The sequence below is a fragment of the Venturia canescens genome, chromosome 9, assembly GCF_019457755.1.
Source record: "Venturia canescens isolate UGA chromosome 9, ASM1945775v1, whole genome shotgun sequence".
Lineage (NCBI taxonomy): Eukaryota > Metazoa > Arthropoda > Insecta > Hymenoptera > Ichneumonidae > Venturia > Venturia canescens.
In genome coordinates, this window is record NC_057429.1 from 20,724,449 (window position 1) to 20,744,682 (window position 20,234).

The 20,234-nt window shown below is 40.2% G+C and overlaps 2 protein-coding genes across 2 annotated transcripts; both read left to right on the plus strand.

Annotated features, from left to right (window-relative positions):
- The first annotated feature begins 3,986 nt into the window (after positions 1-3,986).
- Positions 3,987-6,008, plus strand: LOC122416633 (uncharacterized). The gene is made up of 4 exons (XM_043429701.1): positions 3,987-5,314; positions 5,435-5,539; positions 5,632-5,817; positions 5,891-6,008. The coding sequence occupies exons 1-4, from the start codon at positions 3,987-3,989 to the stop codon at positions 5,976-5,978; spliced, it is 1,707 nt and encodes a 568-aa protein (XP_043285636.1). The 3' UTR covers positions 5,979-6,008.
- Positions 6,009-12,420: 6,412 nt separating this feature from the next.
- LOC122416141 (uncharacterized) lies at positions 12,421-20,146 on the plus strand. The gene is made up of 4 exons (XM_043428847.1): positions 12,421-12,901; positions 15,266-16,383; positions 16,487-18,136; positions 19,197-20,146. Exons 1-4 carry the CDS (start codon positions 12,887-12,889, stop codon positions 19,318-19,320), a joined length of 2,907 nt encoding a protein of 968 aa, XP_043284782.1. The 5' UTR covers positions 12,421-12,886; the 3' UTR covers positions 19,321-20,146.
- The last annotated feature ends 88 nt before the right edge of the window (positions 20,147-20,234 follow it).

The window sequence follows — 20,234 nt, forward strand, 5'->3', positions numbered from 1 at the left end:
CCTACGAGGCGAGCAACATTTTTTTCCTTTCTTTTCAACCGTAATTTTCAGGCTGTAAAAACAAAATGGCGGGAGAAAGGTTTTTGCTCGATCGTTGCATTATCCGCTCTGAAACTGGACTTTTCGGAATTTCGCCGCCGGTCCAAAGGTTAAAAATATAATGAAAGAATATGAATAAAAACGATATCGTTTTGCTGCTGCGGATGATGCGCCGCGAGTGAGAAATACGTGTACGCACGGATCGAATCTTTTATCAAAATCCTACTTTCACCGTTTAACGGCTGCTCGACTTGGAACTGGTTCGCTTGAGATAAAATAGCGAAAAGCGATCGTCGAAGAAAGAGAAGAAAAAGAGCAGAGAAGGAGATAAAATCATAAGCAAAGTTAAATAGGAGCACGAGAAAGGGAAGATAAGAGCTTTTCTCTCAATGATCCTTGTCTCATTCCTTTGACCACCGGAGCGGTGAACACTTGCAATTGATAAGAAGATTCCTTTTAAGGTAGGTCATCCTGTGGCGTTACGATAGTTATCATTTCGTACCAATAAATGAACACGCATGTAAAAGCAGATAGTACCTTCATTTTATCATAATAATACACACTGATGAATATGCATTAACATGTGTCCGTATGAAGGATTTGATCTATTCATATATATATACATAAAAGTAATAGTATATTCGCCTTTCTTTATATGATGGCGAGAGTTCCGAGTGGTCACGACAACTTTCTTTACGAAGCTTCTCTTTCGTCGTTACATTCGTAATATAAATTATAAATTCCAAAAACATGAAAATTAATACTCTTCAACGTCAGCCTTAATTGGCCTAGAATTTTTTTACAACGGATTCATCCGAGTTCCAGTTTTCTAGAAATCATTTTTTTTATCAATGCCTCGTGTATAAATAGTTGAATTACGAAATTGCTCAAAGAACAGCTGAACACTTTCTTTCGTCCCGTTTTAAAGTACATGAACTCTCCACTTTTCGATTTCTCGGTCATTTGTATCGAGGGTCGAGACGGAGCTTGCTCCAAAAGAAGAGGAAAGTGAAATTTCGAAAAACCGCTTCGAAGAATAGATCAAAATCAGAAGGATTTACCGTAATAATGTTGGAACTTAAATTGGAATCTATCGGGGACATTGAAAATGAAGAAGAGAGTAGTAAAATCTATGTATATTTAAAAAAAATATGAAAAAGTATCGACTTCCGGTCGAAGGAAAGTATCTCGGTACGCGAATAAATAGTTCACGATCAATACATGAGATTACGCTGGATTTGGTTGGGAGGGAAATTCCCGCTTGGAATTTAACGACTGCAATGCTGATTGAGAGCAGCGCGATAAAGAATTTGAGCCTGCGATGGTTCTTTCGTTTTTTTTTTTTTATTTTTTGAAAAATAATGCTCCTGGTAATTTCGCATAAATTTTTGCGTGTTTCCCTGGGCCGTTGGCCCAGAAACTTCATCGATTCTTTCTCTTTATCGTCCATCTTTCGATCTTCCCGTTCGAGTATTTCACGCTACCTACAAAAACGCTTCGACTTTTTCCTCACTGTTTTTTAGCGCCTTCACGAAACTGTTTTCTCATCTGTTTCATTGTGCTTCGAGAGGAATCGAGCGATGCGCAATTTCCACGATCCTAACGCGTTTATGCTTCTAAGATAAAATAAAAACGACGATTCCCAAGGTGATAAAGAAAAATAAGCGGATGACTCCGTCGGACTGAAACTTTGACGAACGAAACTTCACCGACAGATTTTACTCCCCTCAACCAGCAAGCATAATTCGGTAAAACAGAACCATTGTCAACCGGTGTTTTGTAAAAATGATTTTCATTCGGTTGATTCATTGATAAATATTTATTATTTCCTTTTTTAATACATGTTCTCGTACATGGGTACCGTATATTCGTCGGTTAACGCGTGAATAAATTAATAAATGCATTTGTATGACACACACATATGTATATGAGCAAAAATGCATTAATGCCTGTTGGCGTTGATGATTCTTGACTGGCCTACTCGAACCAAGAGAATCGGGTCAGTCGCGGTGTGATTACCGCAAAAAGTGCTTCGCTAGGTGCTCAAACGCTACTTTCATTGTCCACCAACAATCTTTTCGAATCCCGTGAGGATTCTATTGTAGCCAAGGAGCTATAGACGGAGGAATTTGTAAGTTTCAGTAGAAAAACAAGCTGTATTTTACTCCATTCACGAGTCCAGCGCCTGGCATAAGAATTTCTATGACTTTGTTAATTTGAAATTCCGAGGATTTTATAACCGAACGCTGAGTCTCGAAGTTCAATCGCTCATTGAAAATTTCGGCCTGTGCGTGCGCGATAATTCTCATTTCATACATTCGAATCAATAAAAAATCTGACATTCATCGACGTGTGAATCATCGACAAGATTTGTTTTCTCAGAATTCAATATCAATTGGACAAGTAATTTCAGTGGGTAACGTTTGATTACCCACTGACCCTCATACTGACAAAGGACCGAGAGCGTTATCGTATATATTCCCTGCGCGAGGGGTCTCTTGGAAAACAAAGAACTCGATTTCTATCTGTAATATGTATTTAAAAGCCCCTGACTTCGCTCCCGAGACGGAAAAACTTTCTAGCGAAATTTTTAGCTCTTTCCTTTCTACATTTGTATATATGTATATTTACGTATGCACGTTTGAATGCAGATAGTAAGGACAGGTATAGCTCGAAGGAGAAACAAGCATAGAGCACACGCTACTAAACAGAAGAGAAAGAGAGAGAACGGTAAATGACCCCATTTCTGATTGCTCGAGTCCGTAATTTCTTGTCGTTTTATCCGAATGCCACTGACGAATATTATTCTAATTATAACATTCCCAAATATCGAGCTCGATCTTCCATTTTTTTATCTTCTCCATGACTGCACATTTCCGCGAAAAAGCGTATGTCATTCCAGCTCGTGACCGACCATTTATAATTTCACTGATTCCTTTTGTAGCGCATATAGAGCACCGCCTCGAAGGAATGTTCATGAAAGTTGTTCCAGAAACTTGGATTTTGGATGGTCAGGATGAAAAAATTATTTCGAAGAATATGGTACTTCACCGCGTTTGCTTTCGCAAATAATTTCTTGAGTTCTTCTTTCAGGGTGCTCCTTTACGCTGAAAATGACCTACCAATTTTTTTTTCACTTCCTGAATATACAAAAATTTATGTCTTTTTTTAGCTCCCGGAGTCCACGAGTTTCCCCGGGAGCTTTTTCACTTGGCGTTGTTCCAATTAACACGAATTGGTCTCTTCGAGTCGAATATTGAGAAAAACGTGGATTCACGTAATTTTTTGGTCATTTACAAAGGAATACGGCCGGTAGGTGCTGACAATGTAGTAAATGTAGCAAAATGAGCTCCGGCATAGTTGCGCCAACATATTTCTTCGTATTTACCATTGTTTAAAAAGCTGCCCGAACTAAATGGCTCCGAAGACGCCAAGATGGGAAAAAACGCGAGTGTTATTTATTTTTGTTGCTCTGATGACCGAACGAAATTGGGTCTGAGGTGAAACGATTACGAAGGAGAGCAGGACTGTTGGGGCTTTTGAACACCCTAACGAGACTCAACGAGCGAGCAAAACGAGAGAGTGGGAGGAACGATTTAACTTGAAAAGGCTTCTGAGATCGTTCACGCTTTTTAAAATTCATCATTTTTTCTTTACATTCTTGAAAGATAACGCAACGAGAGCGTCGACTGTGGCCATCCGGGCTTTGCTATGCAGAACAATATAGATGAGTGTCGTCCAAAGCCCACGCTTTAGTTTTCGAGTCCATGCAACGCTGACAACACCTGGAACATCTCTCCAACGACTTGGTCGTTTCGTTGACTCGAATTTCGCTTTCGATTCCTCTCTTGGAGTCTGTCATTTGGCGTGATATCGATAGGCGTAAAAACCCAGCTGATTTATTACGTGTATGGCAACCATAGTGAAATTTGTCGAATAAATCAACAATGCTGAAAGTTAATTCGCCACTTTCGATTTATTTCGTTTACCTTTGCTTGTGCGGTTTTTCCTTGGCGAACGAGACTTCCGGTGAAAATATTACGGAACCGGAAATTCCTGAGGCGACACGAGAAGAACCGGAGAGTGCCGCTTCCTCCGATTTGCCAGTAAAATCGAGGATTCTCGATGGGAAACCGTTGAATTTGACGTCATTCGTGTCGATCGAGAACAACTACGAGGTCGAGGAGGATCCTTCGCCGAGTCTTTATTCGCCGGAGCCTTCGACGACCCTTCGATGTCCACCAGCATCCGCCCAAACAATGGATTTCAAGCCGAGCATTCATATCGGTGAAATAGACGAATACGAATCGAGAAAATCGGACGAGTTGGTCAAGAGCGTCAAGAGCCCATTCAACAAACCGGTGGAGCAAATAAAGTTCGACAAGACAGTGCGAATCGATGAATCGGTCGATAACGATGGAGTGCGAGTACCAACCTCTTCCTTCCGCCATGCAAGCGTTCCGATCGGTGAAACTCACAGAATACCGGTCAAATTCTTTGAGACCGACGGTCGATACAGCCTCGCTGTACCGGTTGATTTAGTGCACCACCAGCACCAACAACACCAACAAGAACACTACGAGCCTCAACAAATAGAATTGCAGATATCTGCTCATCACCAGCAGGCTGATCATACCGATGAGGCCACCAACGGGGATGACACTAATCACGCTCACAATCAGAACGCTCAGTCACACGGTCAACATGCTCTGGTTACTTTTGAATATCCAAGGCCACCGGTGTACGCGACTCCTCGACCCGTAACCTTGACACGACCTTTGTATACTTCGACGATCAAGGAACCTTCGCCCATGCATTATCAACAACCGACCCGACAACAACATCAATATATCCTCCCGTCTGACAATCTTCCATCCGTTCATTTGAAACCTTCGAAACTGCACGACGACGCTGTTTCATCGCCACCGAATAACGTGCATTACCACCATTATCAGTATACACCAATAGCGAGTGGCGAAGCTATCGAGAAACCGGAGATTCAGAGCTTTCATCATCCACCACCACCGAGCTATGCGACTGGAAACTATCATTCTGAGAATAATTATCAACCGATTGTCAGTCACGAGGAGCAGTCTCATCATGTCGGAAAACCTGATACTCTTTATTATGTGTCATCTCATCACGAATCGGCCATTACGAAAATGCGCAAATTTCCATACAAATTTTACGAGCCTTCCCTCGTTGGACAACAGGATAACCAATTTCATTATTCACTTCAGGAAATTCCGTCGAACTTTCCATCCAAAGAGCGCAGGTATCTCACTTTTTACACTAAAAGTTGTATAATTTATTTATAGATATTAAAAACGGATGAATTCGATCGAAGCTCTCAAAATGAAAATGTTCATAAGTGCTTGTAATAAAAATGATTCAGAGTATCGCCATGGAAAAAAATAATACATCTGATCGGCGCATTTTTGCCACTGGGTCTGTTGTTGGCTACTCTTAAACCAAACGTTGTGAAAATCGAGAATACTACGTGAGTGGAATAAAAAAAATCATTTTCACTTTTCAAGTGTTACTTGAAATGTAAGATAATTGAAAGATCGATGCATTTTTTTGTCGCGATAGACAGCCGAATATTGTTCTCTCGAAACTGAGGGTCGTTGACCTGCCAGCGGAGCACAAACGTGGCAGACTCGTGGACAAAGTTCAGCCGGAAGCGTGCGACGACCGCTCCATATGCGAATTGATCGTTAGCGGAAGTCAGCCAAGTTCAAATTTACTCCAAAACATACTATGGAATTTCACCAACAGGTGCGTACATTCTTTCATTCCAAATATCATCAAGAGTGCCGAACGATGTGTGAGAATTTTTTTTTATTCACAGATCGACGGAAGAAGAAGCACAAAAGCATGGTCTTCAAGAAATATTCGCAGCGGTTAAAAAAAAAGACTGTTCCTTAGTAGACTGTTAGAGACGAATAAAAAAATAAGGATGGATAGCACACGCGGATTTTACAAAACTCCATTTCTATCGTGTCGCTTTGCGTTGTTTAGGATTTTTTTTTTTCCCCATTTGACGATTATCATAAGGAAGGACGGTGTGAAAGTGACATCGGCGAAGAAAAACGAAGCGAAAACATAATAAATTAGCACGTGAGAAAAAGCTAGACGACCGAGAAGACGATCGAATTACCTCGTACACTCTTTTTACTTTTCGGAGTTTTTTTTCATTCTCGTGTCGGCACACGAATAAATAAAAAAGTAAAAATAAGGGGGGGGGGAAAAAACGTTTTCGTCCACACACACGAAGCAAGTGAAAGTAAGAACAAGTCGCTCGGAAAAGTGGGTCAAAAGTCGTCTTTCCCCCCCCCCCCCCCCCTTCTCACTCCTTCCTTCTTCTGTGTATTCGTGTGCGAATGAGCCTCGGGAGAGAATTCCTCTTTGCTCTCCGGTCACTCTCTCGCGTTTTGACTCTCTTTATCCTCCTTCTCCTCGTCCCCCTCTTCTCCGCATCGCTTCCCTCCCCGTTACTCTCATTCATCCATTATTTCTTTTACGGCCTCCCTTTTTTTTTCATCTCGAGCCATTGCTTTTTTATTTTTACGGGCAATCGAGACACGTGTCGCCATGTCAGGATATGTCTACCGAACGTCCACCCAACATTCATTCATACATTTTGTACTCTTCGTCTATATCATACGTAACGTGTGCATATTTTTCTTCGATTCATACCGATATCTTTCGCTCGGTCCGAACCTTTTAAAAATCTTCAATCCATCGATAATAAATTACCACTCGACTCTTCGCTCTGCGATACGGGACGAAAAAACACGTCTGTATTCCAAATTTTCAGGCATCGAGTCCCATCAAATTTTAATGTGCAATATGCTGAAAAATATAAAAATATTCCAAGTCGTTATTGGGTTAATTGGCGGCTCCATGGCTATGTATTCAATATTTTTTTACGTAATTGTTTGAGATACGCGAGACTTCCGAATGATCATCGAGTCTCTGCAAATAGCGTTTAACGTACAAAAGACGGACGGACGTGTGTCACTTTTGCGCTTCGAGATCCAATCGTTGCATATGTGAAATACAAGTTGGAAAGTTTAAAAGACTGAAAAGTGTTCGAGTCCCACTTTGAGTGGGAAAAATAGCAACCAGTTGTCGATAATGACATTAGAAGATTCCAAGTTATGGAAAACGAAAAAATATTAATCAAATAATGCCATTGTAGATTATTACGAATAAAAAATATAAAAAGTCTTTTCGTTTATTTTCGAATGAAAATATTTCGAACGCGGTAGACATCGAAAATTTCTTTAATTTCTGCTGAATTTATACGAACAATGTATATTGAAAATAAATGTTATTTCCCCACAAATGTATCTCCATATGAAAAAACGTTATATATTTACGTCTATATACGATTTTGTTCTGCGAATTGAAAACCGGTATTTGAAATCGATCTTGATATGAAAACAGCTCCTCTAATATATTGTCGCACCCTTATAAACGATCTTGCTCGTTTTCTCTGACAGGTTTTACTCTCGTGTGAAAACGATTGAGGAAAAGTGACAAACGACCGTGAAATCTACGAGTTTCGACCTAGCTACAGGCTTCTTTTTTGACACACTAATACAGTGAGAACATCATCAAGGTTTGTCCTCCACTGCGCGAGTTAATTTTCTGATATGAAAAAAATGTTGAATTTTTTCATATCACGAAAATGTTGAAAATTACTTATCATATTTCGAGGTTGAATTTGACCGTGGAACTAGATTTTGGGTCACAGCTTTATAAGCTGAAAAATAAGCGACTGTCTTATCATCGATGCGGTATTTGTTTTCCTTCGAAGAACTATACGCAATCGAAAATTCGAGAATAACGTTCAATGAAATTTTTCGCTTCCATAGAACACGAGCTCCAAATGATGGAGGAAAATTCATCAGTTTCCGATTCATCGATTTAGCGAAATAGTTCCGAGCGTCGATTTTTATTGACATCGTATATTTTATAGTTTAAAAATTACAAAAGCTCTAGACTTTTAGAGGGGAGAAAATGACTGTCCTCGAGGTCGTAAACTTTCGGTATTTACGAGTAAATCGCATTTTTCTTATCGGTGATATGTTTCTGAAGTTTTGAGGCGAGGGCAACCAAATGCAGGCCGCTTTGACGACGTACGAGTATTTGCGGCGAAGCTCTCAATATTTTATAGCAAACCATTGACATGATTTTTCCTCTTCGGAGTTTCTAGACCGACGATTCTACGGAATATTTTACAATTCGTAAACAATCGCACGAAATAACACGAGCTCTTGACACAAAATTTGCTCTCGTTTCGAGCTCCGGCAATCTTCGTCATTTCGACACGCTTCACATCGCTCTGTTTATGGATTCTAATTACTTCATCTTATATACGTTTCGCCAATACATCCATAAACTTTTCTATCGTGACTAAACATTTTTATCATGACATTATCTTCGAAAAAATGAGCTTTTCTCATTGTAGTCTACAAACTCTGCTATATTTTCTTTGAATTGACGATATGTCAAGGAAAACGGGTATTTAGTATACATCAAGGTAATGTAACAAAAAGAGGCGCGCTCGTGTGAATAACGCAAGAGAGAGAGAGACAGGATCCTTGAGAGCATCTTCGATACAATGAGCACGTACGTGGTCGTCTTTGCGTGTTTTTTTCTTTTTTACTCTTTTAATGCTTACAAAACACTCGCATTTTATCACTGGAAAAACACATTTCATTAATTCACTGTCACTTCGAAACCGTTATACTCATGTTTCTTCCATTCCTGAAGTAGCGAATGAAAGAAGCGAAGTGTGGAATGAAAAAGTTGATTTTTCAACATCGGTGATTATCGATAATTGGTGTAATCAATTGAATTAGAAGCAATTAGTTTATTTGCCACTCTAATAAGTGTGAGCATATCCATCAAGAACTAAACGCGTATGAACATATTGGTAATTGATGAACCGATGCGTGACTAATGATTATTGGCCGATGGAGAAAAGAGTCTAGCGTTTCGGCGTACCGAGCGTCAAACCATGACAAAAGAGAGATTAGTCACGAAAGTTGTTGTTTTTTTTACTTAATAGGACACAGAAATATATGAAAAATTGAAAGGCTAAACAAGAGCAGACCGGTGATCGTGCGCTTGACTCTTTCTCACAATTCACCCACTGATCTGATTCTCAAAGCGTTTTCTTTAGCCCAAAAAAGAAAATGCTCCTCGTTTTTATTGCCCCTCGAATCACATTTCTCTTCTTTCGTGATTACTCGTTATATGATTATCACAGAAATAATTGCTTTCCGTCACGAACATATGTGGTCTGTTTGATTGTCTAATTATTATTCATGTACGAATGCTCTTATTAAGCAATTATAAATAACTAATAAAAATATTTGAAAAAGTCGAATATTCGCTCAAAGTGTCGGAACGATCGGTTCAGATATCTCCTGGAAATATTAAAGAACGGCGAAATTGTTTGTGTTGGTAAAAAAGGTCGTGAATTCCTTATTAAGAAGAATGTGCATTTCGTCGCTACGTAACACTCGCTCGCTCCAAGCAGCAGTAAATTGAATACTCTTATAGCGACATGAGCTAGCAGGTTCTTAGCATAACTATCCACTAATCATCAGTCTCTTTTCCTCTCACTAAAAGTTTCCTTCTAACTTTCTTTTTCTATATTTACGAGGAAGGAGAATCGAGCGGAGAAGCGAAGCACCACATTTCTTTGTCTCACATTACCATCGCAACAATTTTTCGTACCCAATTCCACGATAAATTCTCAGCAAAATGATACGGCGATTTTGCCTTTTTTCAATAATCCCCATCCTCAAAACAATCGTTAAAAATAACTTTCTAATCATTTACCGATCCATTATACTTTTCAGATATAAAAATACGGAAGTTAAAAAAATTGTTACTCCAAAGCATTGCCTAGGAATAAAAGAATTCGTTTTTTATCTGTCCGGCATCACTGTTTAAACTAATTATTTTAATGATATAGGTTTGCATTGGCATTCATCGTAAAATCAATTTTCTTGCACAAGTGGCGAAATAACGTTGTCATTAAAATGTTTCAAATGAGTTCATATTTATAATTTATCGACTATTTATTATTATATAATAATAAATATGAAAAATACACAAATGAATATAAAAATAAAAGGAAGAGGATGTGCGGAGGTTACGGATGTGCACATCGCGGGTGTAACTCTGTGAGACTTTCACTGTGAAGGTCTCTGAACCCTGTTGCCTATTAGCGTATGTCCTCTGGCTATGTGTGTCCTGCTGCTTTTCATCGTGATCGGTGGCCCACCGCGTTGCGGAAAAGCTGAAAAGGTTGCTACAATGACATTCATTGTCGTACCTTCATCACAGTATCGCTTCGTTTATTCATCACGCTTCGTTTAACCATTTCACAATGTCGGGAATGACCAAACTCGACATCGATAAAGACCTTGATATAATTTCAAAAAAAAAAACTTCAAGAAAAATGATGAAAAATTCACGCTTTTGTATGATCGACGAGTCATTGAAAATACAAACGTTTGATTACCGAGTGTAAATTTTCAGTTTCAACATCGGATAACTGTGATCGAAGGTTGAAGCAGGAACGCATGAATATTCTCTAAGATCGTTACGTGAAATTACGAGGGCGATGATAAACGATGAAAGGATTGCAATTAAAATGAAATGAGTGTGTGCGCAATGATTTTTCTCTCTCGGAAGCTTCACCCGAGCATTCATTCTCGATCTCGATTTGGAAAGACCAAGATCTCGTGCTCCGAGAGATGAATTAGGATCGGCACGAAATACGGCGATGAACAGCCACTTTCCATTCGTGAACCAGATCGTTGTTGCTTGCCGGAGACAGAAGAGAAAGAGAAACAGATTAACTCTCGTGTTGAATCCTTCTTCGCTTATCGCACCTTTCCGAGTATTAAATTGTTAAAAATCAATAGATATTTATCGGAATATCGTATTTCAGGCGTGGACTCCTCGCACGAATTTCAATCACCGATTCCTGACGAATTGACACTTTTTTAGCTTTCACTCTCGATTTTTGATGGTTATTATACAGTTTGACGGTTCAACAGCCGAAAAATCAATGAAATATTTTCATTAAATAAGTTTTGAAAATATTGCTGCAGCTTGGATGAATCACGAATTTTTAAATTTACTTGCGTTGGGTATTACAGATGACGCGTGTCTCATTTCCTCTCCGAATTATGGGACTTCTCATAACTGTGCTTATTCTAACAAATTATACTGAACCCGGCCGTACGTGGCGCTTTCTCCGTTCGTGCTACTCGTCATCTCGCTATCGGACTCTCGCGTCGTTCCGTCCGAATTTTCGAGAGACAGGCTGGCACCATCACACCAGACCTCGATCGGGTGACTTGCTAAAAGATTTTTTACAGGAGCAGGAGAAAGAAAGAGGGGAAAATAAGACGATACACGAATCGAATGATTATACATCGTTGACTTATAGAGCGGCATATACTATGGATAAATATAATTGAGCTTGATTCTCACGAATCTAATGACAGGCATTATAAGAGTGTGATTATTAGACGTAAAAGTGTCAGAGATTATAATAATCGTTACGCGATACTTGGCGACTTGCTACAACGAATCGTTCGAATGACTGAATGATGAGCAGCATTTTTTAAAATTAAGATTATAGATTCATGATAATAAAACAATAGTGCCAAGTCCCAATAAAAAAATCATTCACACATCCCGAAATGTTGATTGATCAATTACCTCGTTCTCTATCAACCGGATTTCACTTGTAATACAGTCGTTCATGACTCAAATAAACTTCAGGTGCGTCAATTCAATATAGATATTCAATGAGAAAGATTTGAATTAGAAAAACGATGGTTGTCTGTTCATTAAAATTTCATTTTTCTACACTGTTGATAAAATGACCGTTTCGTATAAAATGAATTAGCTTTATTGGTGAATGACTTTACAATTAATCTGTCTTCATGCAATCTCGATGAAATTCGGCGCTTGAAACCCAATTAATTTATTCTTCATAAAAATGAATTCTCTTTTTTTTCCCAATCGAATATTCGAATCTCAAGGTAATGAAGTACGAACACGTTCACAGTTTTTCCGTGTACACGAAGTTCGAAAAGGGCGAAAAGCTGCTATTTTTATCAGTTTATTGGTTCCTGCATACGTGTACGTGACTTTATTTGAAAATATGAAAGAACCAAGGCACCGATGGTGTATGGCTGTAGATTACATACGAATGTCGATTCGTGTGTGTGTGTATAAATGTTGATAGGGATTGCTGCCCGTAAACATGGGCAAAAGAGCCCGGTAAGAATGGCGTTAAAGTGGGTCAGCAAGAAGTCTGCAGCGCGACATGAGGAGTCGTCGGTGAACTGCCGTCAGTCTCGTGAAGATATTCCGGGAGTCAACAGGTGTTCGGTGGCAAAAGCAAAAGCAACATTTGACACGTGAGAAAACGAAGCGAATAAATCGATGATCGTTTAAACGAATGCAATCATACGAATAACACACATTTATGCTGATTCTCGCGGTCGTTTTAACATTAAGCGTTTTAGCCTTACACCGAATTAAAGAATAAAAACACACAATAAACATTTTTTTATCGTTGCCAATTGATACGGACGAGTCGAACGTGCCATGATTCCCTGAAAGATAAAAACGCGGATTGAACGGGAAGAAGAGGACTGAGAGAAGGAAGTCGAAGACCGGCACTCACACCGGTCTATAATTATCGAATTATCCTTCGACTCGTTATTTCTTCATTTTTTTTTGAAGCCATCGCTCCGTCATATCGCTGCGAAAAGTTAACAAGTTCTCTGTTGTAAACATGAAAAGACTGCAGGTAAGACGATTTTCTTAAAAATAAATTTTATTTACTTTCATATGAATTTCATTGCGGTTAAGCTGGTACCCCCGGTATTTTAATGGCTACTGACAAACTTCATCGTTCCAATTTACACTCATAAAATAGTTCCTGGTGCAATTTCTTTTATGAAAAACCAGGTGGTGAAGAAAATTTTTAAATAGATGTACAATTTTTGGACGATCAAACCCCATGGGTGAATTGCATTGACAATAAATACACCGTGTATGTTTATTTGGTGTAACCAAAGAGGAAATGAAAAAAACTAGATCGTCTTAATTGCTGGATAATTAATGTCTGAACTATGTAGAGCGGAAATTCCGAGTCTTTTTGTAAGTCTGCACGCGTGTGTGTGTGAGTGTTTGCTACGGTTCAGGGGCATTTAATAACGCGCATAGGACATAATATCGTGTTCGATACTTTTCCGAACAAATGTTAAAAACTTCTTCACCGTTGACATTGCCTTTTTTTCGAAATTTTCATGGGTCTTGTCCGAGACGATTCAGCCGTGATTTCAATCGATTTTTTCTCATTTTTTTTCCTTGATAATTTCATTGGTATTCCTGACTAATCGTATCGAAAAAAGATTATCCTCGCGTCGCGAAACGGGAACTTACTCTGTTCAACGGTGAAAGTTGCTATGCGAGCATGCAGAGAAGATTTACAACGCATGCCATAGAAATACCATTCTTAAAGCCACGAGAATTCAGCAGCAATCCAAAGAGAGAAGGAGAGGGAAAGAAAGGAATGAAGAACGACGTAGAAAGTGAATTTACCGAAGAATCGATGTCCCATATACCGAAACCAGTGACACATTATGCAAGTATCATCGAGGAGCAACAATTGAACATTTATCGGGGATCGCATTGAACAAAATTTCGTACATAGTCTTACAAAAATGTGCAAAAATAAAAATGGACCAGTAATGAAATTAAGAAGTAATTAAAAAAATTGAAAATTCATGCTGAATCGCAAGTTATTCAATCTTACAACGGAATGGGGTTCATTCTTTCGTGTCTTCGTGTCTTCCAATTTTCTAAAAATAAATGAAATAGCCTCCCGATTAAAATGTACTTCCTCCGCGTTGTGGGAAAGTTTTGACATCCTGATTTCTCGACACATTTCGTAGTACCGTTTTTCCAAGCTCGCCGCATCGTCAAAAAAAGAAAAACCAGCACGCACAAAATGGCACTTCTCCACGTGATGTCCGTTGATTATGCACTTTTCTCGTTTGTGAATGGAGTCTCGAGCTTCCTACGAGTCTTTACTTTGTCATGTTCTTAACAAAAATTGTAGTCATGATAAAAGTATATTTTATACGTAATGTGCATGAAAATAAGGTTGACTCATCCGACAGATAGATGGACTCTAATTTATACACTCCTCTTCATCATGCATTATTGTCTGTATGCCTCTCTCTCTCTCTCTCTTTTTCTTGTATCTGCCTCCAGAGAAATTTAATCGTTCTTTGCGAGATTGCGTTCTCGAGCTTGTGGAATTCTTCGATTAGAGAAAATGGTTTTTGCGGTGCAAACGCTTCACTTCAATAGAGAGCACAGCTGGTTCGGTTCGCTTTCTACTATCGGTTCGATCCACATACAAACGCACGCTTATATACACGCGCTACGATCAAACACGATTCAAACACCAGTGCAATCATTTGAAACTATGTGCGCACAGTAATAATGGTTTTTAAAAAAAAAATAATTGCAAAACTGTCAAATGATTCGCGAACCTCAATCTCAGTCACGGTTTCCTTGGAATTAGAATAACTATGGCTTCAATTTTCGGCCTGAAGGAATGATGCAAAGTCATATATTATTTGATTCAAAACTTGTTCTCAAAGATTCTCAATTGATGAAAATTATTGGTTCGGTATTCGTGAGGAGGTTGTTACAGATTAACGCATGCGAAACGTGTGCTCGGCCATTTACGACCTCTTACCGTGCATATTATCTGCGTATACGCGAATGGACACGGATGTTAATTTGAAATTAGCAATTCCTTCGTGTAACTGAGATCCTCTTTGCCTTGCACTCATAAATATTCATATTGCGATGCCCCGCGCGAATGAAAGTATGCAGATTTGTAAAACCATTCACGTTCATATTTGAGGTGTGCTATACGAATGATAAAAATTATCCAAGCAACGCCGCGCCTGATGAGAAAATTATTTGGAACGTTTTCCAATTTCAATTGCCTCGAATATTTCGGGCAAAAGTCCCCGAAAAGTCCCCCCCACGGGGATAATTTATTTCGAATTAATGGAATGCCACGATTCTCGAACAACGATCATTGAATGAAAGTCCGAAGGAATAATGTTGATATGATGCGTTTTTTCAGATAATACTTGGAGCAGTGATGATCGGTCTGAGTGTTTTGGCTTCGACGGCGGAAATACCGAAGCCGAGTTACACTCGGACAATGTTAAAAGTATCTCGAAGCTTGCCGGGCGAGACGGAAGAGTTGAAAGTACGAACGAGCGAGGGCAACGTGGCGACACTGATAGTGAAGCGTCGTGAAAAGAGTGCTTCTGCAGAAGGGGATAATCGTGAGTCGGAGAATCCGAATGAACCGAAATCCGGAAGTGAGATTTTGGAGAAAAGTGAAAATGGGTCATCGCCATTACCGAGAAACACGGATTCGAAAGGAATACGAAAGGAAGCGGTTCGAATATCGGAGAGCAAAGAAATCGAAGGAATTCGTGAGAAAACGTCGGGAGAAAATTTCTCATCCGAGAAACCGGAGGAGAATAAAAATTCGATAGATCGCAGCGACCAAGTGAATTCATCGAGAATTACGACACCGAATACTTCCATTAACGATCAAATGATCGATTATGGTAATTGGACACCTTTGAGTAAAGACGGTCGCGCCCTTGAGATCATCGACGGTAAGGACTCGAGCTGGAAACCGCTCGGAAGTACTGCGGAAATTATACCCAACGATAGAACCAATTTCGTTCGCTATCCGGCTCAGCCCGATAACCAGGAATCATTAATTCTTGGTAGAAACTTCCAACCTCGTCAAACTAAAAGCTACGAAGATGGTATTTCGAGAGCTCGAATCGTTGACAATCAACCGATGCAATATGCTTTCTTGCCGCAACAATCGAGGCCTCTCACGAGAACGAACATCGGCGCTAATTCATCGAAAAATCGAGGTGGCAAGAATGTGCCACCGGAAGTGACCGTCAGATCGGAAATAAACGTCAAATCCATACTCAAAAGAACTCCCATGTCCATGGACGCTGACGGTACTCCGATAATCCACGGTACGAGAGTCCCCGATGGACCGATGGACCACTTTCAAACTTGGAGAAATGCCAGGGTCATTAATAACAAATTAGTTACCGACAACGTTGACTCGCAAAACGTCGAACCTTTCAACGGATTTCATGCCTCGGAGAACGCAGCTGAAAGACAAAGATTCGAACGATTTTTTAAGGATGTAAATCGCAGGTATTCTAACGTTTATTCTCCCAATTTTTCGAGTTGGTACTTTGCCCTTAATGTTTACCGAGCTCGTTTATTTATTTTGTTCATTCGATATCGTTTATTTTAGATACGGAAGGAATGTCGGAGAGGAGAGGAACGTGTACTTTGAGTGGGATCCAAAATCCACGCACCAGAATTCAGCACTGAACGCCGAAGTTTATGAAACACGGAACGACAATTACCGTTCGAACATACAGAAGCGAATGCTCCATCCGGAAAGTCATCAAATATATCCGAATTCTCAGATTTATACGCCGGAGAGTCAAAAGATAGCGCCTTTGGCATTGAAGCCGGGAGCACGGGCGCCGGTATTGCAGTACGCGCATCCGGAATTGGGAGTGCAACCGGCTAAAATTTTGAAGAATTCCGAAAAAAGGCGTCCCGAAAACTTCCCGGACAATCAAAATTCTTTTACGGAGCAGAGGCACAAAAAGAAATATCCATTGAACGAGAAAGCGGTCGTCGAGTCTTACGCGCCAAAAAACTATTACCCGAGTCAGCATTTTTACGGGCTCAAGCCGCCGAATGATCAGCCGTTTTGGATTAAAATATCGGAGAATTTGAGAAATCAATTTTCCACGGGTGTCGAAAGAGTTTCACAATTAACGAGACCAGTTTTTGATCCTCTGGTTGAGGCGACTCAAAAGATATCACAAAACTTGGGACTCTCGAGCAGAGGCAAAGAGGCTCAGGATAAAATCGGTACGGTCGCGACGAGCGGGTCGATTCTCATCCCGGCTCTTGGTCTCGTTGCTTCTGGAGCTGCTTTGGGTATCGGAGCTGTTGCGGTTGGAAGATATTTGGATGTCGATGTCCTCAAACGAGGTCGGAAGGAAGACGAGGACAACGAGGGTTTAGAGTTGGAGAACAATCGAGCGCTCGGAGCGATTGGTTCGAGCGTTGCTGCGACACCGGACACTCCGGAAACGTCGGGTTCAGCTCACCAGGATTCTCAATCGTTCTCCGAATACGGAAAAATGGAGAACTTCTCCGGGAATCCGACAGACTCGACCGATTCATCGGATATTTCGAAAACACCGCAAGTGCCATCGAACCAGGACGAAGATGGGGTTTTCATGATAGTGGAAGAAACAGATCACCGGGAAAATATTGAAAATCGGCAGACAAAACCAATAGTCGACGAGGGCGGTTACGTCCAGACGAAGCAACGTCGAAGACGCTCTGCTGATCCCGAGGATTTTGGTCGTAACGAGGAGATGCAACGTCAAACCGGAGACGAGCGTCTTCGTCGTACGGGCTCGGACTCATTGATCGAAATCATCGAGATCGATGTACCAACCAAGAGTAACATCGATCTTGCCGATATTTTAAAAAAATTCGTGAAAAAAGATGCCACGAAGATCGCCACGATTCAGAACGATTTAGAATCGAATTTATTTACCGGAAACAATCTCGATCCCGAAGACACTTTTTCCGGATATAATTCACGGTCCCAGACCATCGATGATCGATCATTTTTTAACAATCCTGGAGAAATTAAGAGCAGGAGAAGGAATCGACGGAACACCGATAGTGACCGCGAACTCGAAGATGCTTTTCAAAATCTTCAGAACGCTGAAGTATTTACCGCTGCTCATATCGACGGCGATTGGACAAATACGCCGTGCGCCAAACGTTTATTTTGCGACACCTTGATACAACGAGGCTCGGATGCTGTCATCTTTATGGAAAAGCGAATGAACAACCTTCTTCGACTGTAAGTAAAGCAAAAATAGCTTCGCAACAATTGATGGTTCATCGAGCAACCGATTAGGCTGGATCCTAATGTGCGCGATGGCTCGAATCACCCTCGTTCGTTAATCTTACAGGAATACGAATTTTCATTGTTTCCTCGAATCTTACTTTTCATCCGTTCTCAAAGCATTCGCTATCAGCGCACACGTCCGGTTGATCTGCCGAGTAAACACGCCGGAGTGATGCTCGAGCTAGAGCACGTTTGACCAACCGGTACTCGGTGTATATACAGTAACCGTAAATGCCGAGGATAACTTTCTTCTCGGCGCGGCTTTCGCCCGCGCTCGCGTACTTAAACGTCCCACTGACTGATTCAACTTTTACCTCTTGGCACAATTTCACTCGGGCGCCTCTAAGCCTACGACGTTATACTTTTTTGTTGCATATCCTTAAATTATTACACTCTTCATTCCACCCTCAATCTATATCATTAACCATCATTTTTGCCCAATGAACAACCGAAATTTTGGATATAAAAGTTGACAGTTTTCAACAATAACGCCGACAAAAGTGCGGGTCAGTGAGTGCTTCGCAGCAAGCATTGCTACTGGTGCAATCATTCAATACGATGGAAAATTGGAAAAATGTTTTAGAGCCACAATAGTCTCAAGCAGGTTATGGCCCCGTGAAATTTGGTGCAAAGCCAAATTCCCCCCCCCCCCCCTGAAAATTCACTCGATATTCGAGAAGAAAATCGAAAGTTTTGTGGGCCCTGAGTCATGCCCGTTGTTCCGTCACCATGAAAGTCTATGCACTGTGCACTATTAATGATAAGAAAATTGATTCGATTGACAAAGCTCTCATTCACACGTAGACCAACGAGCTCGGACATTGGTCTTCCTCTCTCACTCTCTTTCTCTCGTACATTCGACATTCTCGCGGCATCCTTTCAACGCTTTCTAAACTCACTATCATGGTCGAATCCGAGTAGCTCTCGAATCTCCTCTGTGATCTGCGATATTTTCTCACTCTTTCTCTCGTTTGCCTCTTCGCTCGTAATTCTTTCCGTCATTATCTTTCAGAATACAGCCCGAAGCAGCGGTGCAGGTGTCCAGTCATTTCCAGGAGGTCATGGAGGCCGTGAAGAGACACGATTGTTCGAGTTTCTTGTGCCCACAGGCGAGGCCGGGCAACGTATTTTTCTAAGGCATTCATAACTTTTTTTTTCATCGAATGAAAACTCTTGATATAAAAAATGAATAGGGCACGAGTCATACGAAAACAGTCATAGCCATTAAACGAGATGATCCAAAAAAGCTTTTACATTATACGATTATCTTCTGCGGCAGAATTCAAATTTACGAGGCTCTTGTACGGGCATTCAGCGATTACTTTATCCTCACTATCCACTTATTTTTCATCAGCATATTGGAAAGGAGTGCCTCACCACAGTCATCCTCGTTGAGTCGTCCGTACAAAAAAAAACGTAAAGAGTAAAGCCAAACTGTAAATATACGTCGCTCGATCGGTAACGATTGCGCTCATTTATTTAATTTATTTCGTGTACATATTTTAAAAGCAAACCTAAAAAATTTATGACCATTCGTTGTTGGATATTAACCTCCCCGTGTATCGTTAATATAACTTTAAAGTAATGTTGATCTTCCTGATTAGATGTTGAAATGGATTGTTTGTTTGGATAACAAAGAAATTCATTGTTATATTGAAGTTTATCAAATTTTTCGTGTGAAAGAGGAAAATATTATTGATGTTGAAATTTTATGAATATCTGTATAAACGCGTGTTTCACTTCTATATTTTATGGTCGTTAATATTATTATTATAAGTGGTACTATTATTGCACTGTATTTATTCCATTTCCAGTATTCGTCGTTTAACTAATGCTCCAATCATTCGGATTGATTACATAACTTTACGTATTTACTTACTATTTAAAATCGAACGATGAAAAATGTGAGGAATGGTTTTTGTGTAGCAAATAAAAAATAAAATGCCTTGTTTTTACTGATTATTATCGTCGATCTGAATCAATCGAGTGAAAACGTCGATTGAAAACTGACGTCGAGTGAAAATTCGCATGGCAAACTGCACCGTGAGCG

Bases quoted from the DNA above. Each gene is read 5' to 3' on its own strand.
- LOC122416141 (XM_043428847.1), top strand. The intron at 16,384-16,486 runs GTATTCTAACGT...CGTTTATTTTAG, and splicing joins TTTAAGGATGTAAATCGCAG to ATACGGAAGGAATGTCGGAG. The intron at 18,137-19,196 runs GTAAGTAAAGCA...ATTATCTTTCAG, and splicing joins ATGAACAACCTTCTTCGACT to AATACAGCCCGAAGCAGCGG.
- LOC122416633 (XM_043429701.1), top strand. From the start codon at position 3,987: ATGCTGAAAGTTAATTCGCCACTTTCGATTTATTTCGTTTACCTTTGC. The intron at 5,540-5,631 runs GTGAGTGGAATA...TTGTCGCGATAG, and splicing joins GTGAAAATCGAGAATACTAC to ACAGCCGAATATTGTTCTCT. The intron at 5,818-5,890 runs GTGCGTACATTC...TTTTATTCACAG, and splicing joins CTATGGAATTTCACCAACAG to ATCGACGGAAGAAGAAGCAC.